General features: G+C 44.8%; 1 protein-coding gene across 3 annotated transcripts; it reads right to left on the minus strand.

The window, feature by feature from the left end:
• Positions 1 to 1381: 1381 nt before the first annotated feature.
• LOC147620048 (G2/mitotic-specific cyclin-2-like) lies at positions 1382 to 5501 on the minus strand. Of its 3 annotated transcripts, none has more exons than XM_086772194.1 (12): positions 5070 to 5501; positions 4891 to 4954; positions 4496 to 4646; positions 4291 to 4353; positions 4131 to 4185; positions 3755 to 4018; positions 3110 to 3247; positions 2893 to 2982; positions 2539 to 2760; positions 2349 to 2447; positions 1876 to 2054; positions 1382 to 1785 (listed from the first exon to the last, which is right to left on the minus strand). In XM_086772194.1, exons 1-12 carry the CDS (start codon positions 5199 to 5201, stop codon positions 1653 to 1655), a joined length of 1590 nt encoding a protein of 529 aa, XP_086628320.1. In that variant the 5' UTR covers positions 5202 to 5501; the 3' UTR covers positions 1382 to 1652. The 3 variants fall into 3 exon arrangements, with proteins under 3 accessions (XP_086628320.1, XP_086628321.1, XP_086628322.1); XM_086772195.1 differs by having other exon boundaries at positions 4291 to 4350; positions 5070 to 5498; XM_086772196.1 differs by lacking the exon at positions 1876 to 2054 and having other exon boundaries at positions 1619 to 1785; positions 5070 to 5498.
• Between the last annotated feature and the right edge of the window lie 612 nt (positions 5502 to 6113).

Here is a 6113-nt window from a genome sequence, read left to right on the forward strand (position 1 = left end):
CTTTGGCTTTCAGCTTTTTTCATAGGACTTTTGTGTCCGTCGCCTTTGCCCAGTTAGCCATTCAGCATTTGGCTTTCTGCATTCAGCATTTAGCATTCAGCTTCAACATTCAAACATTTAGCATTCAACTTCATCATTCAAACATTCAACTTTCAGCCTTCATCTTTTTGCATTCGCCTGTCCCCTTTCAACCTTCATCTTTTCGTATTCACCAGTCCCCTTTTAGCCTTCATCTTTTTGCATTCTTGAGTCCCCTTTCAGCCTTCAGCTTTTCGCATTCAACAGTCAGCTTTCCACATTTAGCTAGTTGGTTTTTAGCGTTTAGCTTTTTGAATTTAGCAGACAGCTTTCAGCGTTTGGTCTTTTGCTTTGGCACTCTATGCTGAATTCAAGTATCTTGTGCATCTACTCCACTCATTTCTTATCAATATCATTGTGCATCTACTCCCTCATCCAACATGCTACTAGTACTAAAATGAGTCCCCTTTCATGCAATCTTTTTGCATTTTAGTACTCACATCCTTACTACTATAAAATGCATTTCCTAGCTTCATTTGCTTCCCTTCCATTCCCATGCTGAATTCACTCCCCACTTACTCCCATACTCTTTTTTTTTTAAATGGACTAATGAAAAAGTACTAGTACATTCCATACTGCTATAATGAACATTTTTCTCCTTGGCATTAAATTAAGAGCACATTTTCATTTATTACCCTAAATTGCCACCTTTGACCCTTGTCATGAACTAGGTAACTCCCCCCAGTTTGTGGAATGTTCCGGGAGGCACTTGAGTCCGAACGCTATTATTCATGTGCGACCAACCCTCCGGGAGTAACTGTAAGAAACAGTTATTTAGTAAATAATTTTTAATAGTATTTTTGACTAGCACTTAGAATAATGCATCCACTTTAATGATAAAATGATTGTTGGTGCCAAAATGCTTCAATGTACTTCAATGTACTTCTCATACCTAGGCTACTTTCCAAGATGCCATGTGTATTACTTCAATGTACTTCAATGCACCTCTCATACCTAGGCTACTTTCCAAGATGCCATGTGTATTACTTCAATGTACTTCAATGTACCTCTCATACCTAGGCTACTTTCCAAGATGCCATGTGTATTACTACAAAATGCTTCAATGTACCATCTTTTATTAAGTGTACCCATACCTAGGCTACTTTCCAAGATGCCCCAAGATGCCATGTGTATTACTACAAAATGCATTACAAATGCTTTACCCTAACTTCCACTAATTGAGTTAATAAGATAAAGAGGCCCGCGGATGTACATACAATTGAGCGACAGATTGGTAAAGACCATAAAATACACCATCTACATACAACATTATTATAAATATTATCAAAACAAGGAGCTGTACTGTAAATGATTGAACTTTATTACTTCGCCTGAAATGCCAATTTATACAGGAACTGTAGAGCATCATTGGCTTCATAAATTTAAACTTGAGGTTTAACCTCCAAGTCGTGTGATGATGAAAACAAAAAATCCATGTTAAAAAAAAGAATGTGATTGATCACTCACTCTACTCCCCCTCCCAAAGAGAGAGAAGGGAAGGGTTAGTTAGGGTAGTAGGGGTGCTTTTCATCCCCATATCCTCCCAAAGAGAGAGGGGTAGGGGTTCTCTCCAACTACATAGGCATTACGGCTGGCTCCAGAATGGCCACCGAGTTGAACTTAGGGCTGGCATACTTCTTGTGCACCACAGTGAGGCCCCCATCACTTGCTGTTTGGTGGAAGCTCACCATTTTAGTAGCACAATCCCTGCAGGGTTACAAATTTGATTAGAAATGATACCCACAAATTTGCACTAACCTAATCAAAGTGATCTCTCATGATGTGTGTATGTTTTGCCTGAGATGCATTTCTGTGTAGCCGGAGTGGCGCTGCAGAGTGGTGCTCCAGCAAGGGGTCCGCTTGAGCGTCTGCTGGGCAGTGTAGACAGCAGCAGCAGCCAGAAGAGAAGGGCAGTATTTCATCATGCTATATTCTGTCAGGCAGAGCTCTGTCAAGAAGAATGCCAGCATCTCCAGCTGCAATGCATCCCCCCCCCACAACGACTAATCAAAACACAGCCACATTGCCAAGTAACATCAAATTGTATGTGTGGACGCCCCATTATGGTATCGACATGCCATACACACAGGCACATACTTCTAACATCGAATTGTACATGCCTGTGTGTGACATACAATTAACATTGAATTGTGCATGCCTGTGTGTGTAGGTCAGCCCATTGTTATATGAAGATATTGTCACTAACACAAAAAAATTTACATCAAATTGCATGTCTCTGTGTGTGGCTTGTGTGTGGCTGCTATACTCACTTGAGTATCTGAGCTTGCTGCCTTGAGGAAGCGCACCAAGAAGACATAGGGGGTGGGTACTGTGAGGTTGAACTTGAGCTTGTTGAGCATCTGTTTCTCCTGCACCAAGAAAGCCCCAAAACATGTCGGAACCAGCTACACCCCAGAACCCCAAAACATGCCATGGGTATTCAAAATGGGTTTTGCCTACCATGTCAAGAACCTGCTCCCTCGTGTAAGCCTTGTCAGAAATGAATACAAAGTCTTGCACCTCCGGAGCCCAAATTTCTTCATACTTGGATGCCAAAAGCATGGCAGTCACACCCACCAGCTGCAGGTTCTTCCTCATTACACCCTGGCAGGCCAGGTATCTGTCGATCAGATTGATGGTCAAGAAGAGGGTTTCTGGCATCAGCTTGAACTTCAGATGCACCTGCAAGCAAACATCACCCATGTTCTCACCTCATTTCAGTTCCTTAAATTCCCACATCCTTAATGGTCTTCTTATCCTGACCTAATTACAGTACATTGATTGTCAGCAATGAGGTGCTAGGAAAACACATACTTCAATCAACCAATCAATCAAAATTGCCCGCATCTTCTCATTGATGTCGGACTGGCGGCCCATGTAATCTGGGGACACACAACTCTGTATCTGCAGAAAGCGGAAGAAAGGCACAGAGTGAGTACATGCTATATACATTCCCATTCATACTGAAACCTGCAACGTACTTGTTAACAGTCAAATCCACTACTTGGGACATCATGGGGACACGCCTCACCTCTGTCTTTCTGTAGAAGGAGTATATGTCTTCCACATAGTCCACCACAGCTAACTGGTTGCCAACGTCATCCTCATCTATGTTGGGCAAGGGCTCCTCGGCCTCCTCCATCTCCACTTCGAATCCTCCGCATGCTGCCTGTCAGATTGACCCAAAATCAAGCAATGCTCAGGTGCATATCAAGAGTAGATAACCCCGATAACCCTGCCTTTCCTCTAAACCCAACATTAATCTGGATTATTGCGTACATCTAAACCCAAATTAATCTGAATTATTGAAAAAATTCCAATAAAACTGGACACTCAATTTCCTGCAGCATGAATCTCATAAATCCTCTTCAAGCCCAATATTTTTCTTAGACTTCCTACAGCACTAAATGCCGATCTCTTAAATGTCAACCCTGCTAAAACTCAGGACCCGGGATTAAACTGGACATCCCGGCTATCCTCTATTTTCCATCAAGTCCAGCCCATACTTGAAATGTCCGTATCCTAATAGATCCACAATCTGCTGCACTCCTCACTTTGTTAAGCCCCACGTCAATCTGCTGTACTCTCTCTCGACTCTGCTGCACTCCTCACTTTGTTAAACCCCACGTCAATCGACACCTTACTAAAAATCTTTTCTATTTGAGCTGAAACGGACCTCGCTTCGTGCCGTAAGAGTTGCGGTGAGGGTTTGCTTCTTCTTCACGGCGAGTAACCCACGGTTTGCTGGAACCCTTGTCAAGCGCTGATGGGCATAAATGGGTGGCAAGGCTTTGCTTTCCTCCATTGGATGGGCGGCCGTTGCAGCAGAGAGCTTGCGGCCTGCTGCAGATGGGTGTCCCATCGTCCGCCGCTGCTTTGTGCGCCATGACATCGGTACCAGGGACTCCGATCCAAGCTCTTGCGCAGGGCAAAGCAAGGGCTGATGACAAGCACACAAGACGAGCAGAAAATCAAAATATCAATTGGCTCCAGAATTTGGGCGGTAACAAACCTGAATCAAAGCTTCAATTGAGTTCCAGAGTTCTACTCACCGCTACATGCGGTGCCGGTAGCTGCAGATTGTTGCCCAAATCAGCCCCAAATTTCCTGCGGAACGACATTTAGCAGTGTGGTTAACTCGATCGTCAGATCAACTACAGCGTTGTGTGGGCGATGCATGCAAGAAGAGGCAAATTGCGAGAGAATACAGACCTTGTGATCGGCCGGTCCGCCCTCGAGATGTGTTCAGCAGCAACAACCATGGCTGGGTTTCTGCTGCAAAGAAAGGAAAACGAAGACACAGAAAAACATGTGAGGGAGACGGCTTTGCCATGTCGATGTAATTCGGACAGGAGAATTCAAATTGAATTCAAACAACAACTGCCGATCAAGCAAGTTCAGGCAGAGGGCATATTACTCTTGCAATTGCAAGCCATCCTTGCTGACAATGCATCGAGCTGAGAGGGCCCCGACCAGGTTTCCGATCTCTCCGAGAGCCCTGCGGTTACTCATTTGAATGAGATGGCCCTTCACGTTGTGGTGGTTGTTGTGGGCCAAGGCGGTGCCCCCTGCAGCGGCAACGCAGAATGAAGGTAAATTGGCAAATTAGCGCACCGAAAGAGAGATGAAATTTGAAAACAAACATGAAGAATGGATCAAAAACACCCTGAGAGAGAGAGAGAGAGAGAGATATATATATATATATATATTCTGGGTTGTGGGTCTTGCAGAGCCCACACTCTGAGCTCTGAGAGATATCGCACAAATAGGGTGATCTGAGTTGTGCGTTTTGCAGCCAAGAGAAATCTACACCTTTGGGGAGAAGCATCTTCGCGTCCGATCGCATGTTCTCGTCTTGGGCAGCAGCAGTTTGACGCTGCACACAGCAACACGAATGGGGCGAAAATTATGTGAGGATGTTAGAATTGAATTTAAGCTGTTTTCTTTCAAAGGCTGGAAGAAGAACTGGCGTGGATTACAAAGCAGCTTACCCTGGTCTCATACATGTTGAAGGATCGTTGGTGGTGGGCGACAATATTCTTATATGGATCCGTCTTGTGTGTGCAGCTTCTAGTACTGCTGTAATTGCTGCCGGACCTGGCCGAATTGCGCTGCAAGAGCATTAAGAGGGAGGTTGAAAATTGGGTAAGATCAGGCTTCTTGCGCAGGCGACTTCGCAGAAGCAGCCGACCTTCGAGATGAAGAAGAAAGAGGAAGGCCTGCAGGAAACCTAAGTTGCGCCTCGCATGGCTCCATGATACAAAATCGATGTGGGCGATGAAACGGATTGGATTTCCGGGCACCCAATTGCGCAGAGATATAGAAGTCGCAAGCTAAGCGAGGTTCTATGGCCGCCCTGTTCGTGCCTGCTTGCGTGCTGGCTCTTGCGCTGCTGCGGACATACTACGGAGCTCTAAGATGTAGAGAAGAAAAAGGCCCCCTTATTGAACTGTTGGCCCTGTCAACGGATACATAACACCATCCTTAACAGTAAGGCGATCTAAGCCGTCCGATTGCCAACAGATGCGGCCCAGATCTTCCTTTCCAACGGCTCCCTAATGTCCCCAATTTATTTACTCCTCTATTTTCCCGAGCTTCCGAGAATTTCACAATGCGGTTGCCACGTGTTAGACGTTGCAGGTTGCCACTTGGGAAATGGCGTCGTACTTTGCAATGGAGCCGTTGATCACATTTTTGTTGCGTGTGGCCCCCCACTAGGGTTCAACTTTGTCATTTTGCCCGCCTTGCTCCTAATAAGTAACCTCCCAGAACACATACTTTGATTAAACTAAGGTTTTGCTTTGTCCCATCCTTTTTTTTGTTTTCGCTTTCTTTTAATTCCCTTGGCAATCTTTCCTATCCATAATTAACTCATTCTCCTATGGCTTAGAGCCGTTGTGTTCAACATCATTGGCCTCGATAAGAGCACAACCTACCACATGGCAACATTAATCCACCATCTCAATTATAATCCACCATCTCCTCACATGGAAATTTTGAAGCTGTCGCCTGAGTACTGTATACAGGCTAAAATA

This window comes from Cibotium barometz, chromosome 32 (genome assembly GCF_041138505.1).
Source record: "Cibotium barometz isolate CiBa-2024 chromosome 32, ASM4113850v1, whole genome shotgun sequence".
NCBI lineage: Eukaryota > Viridiplantae > Streptophyta > Polypodiopsida > Cyatheales > Cibotiaceae > Cibotium > Cibotium barometz.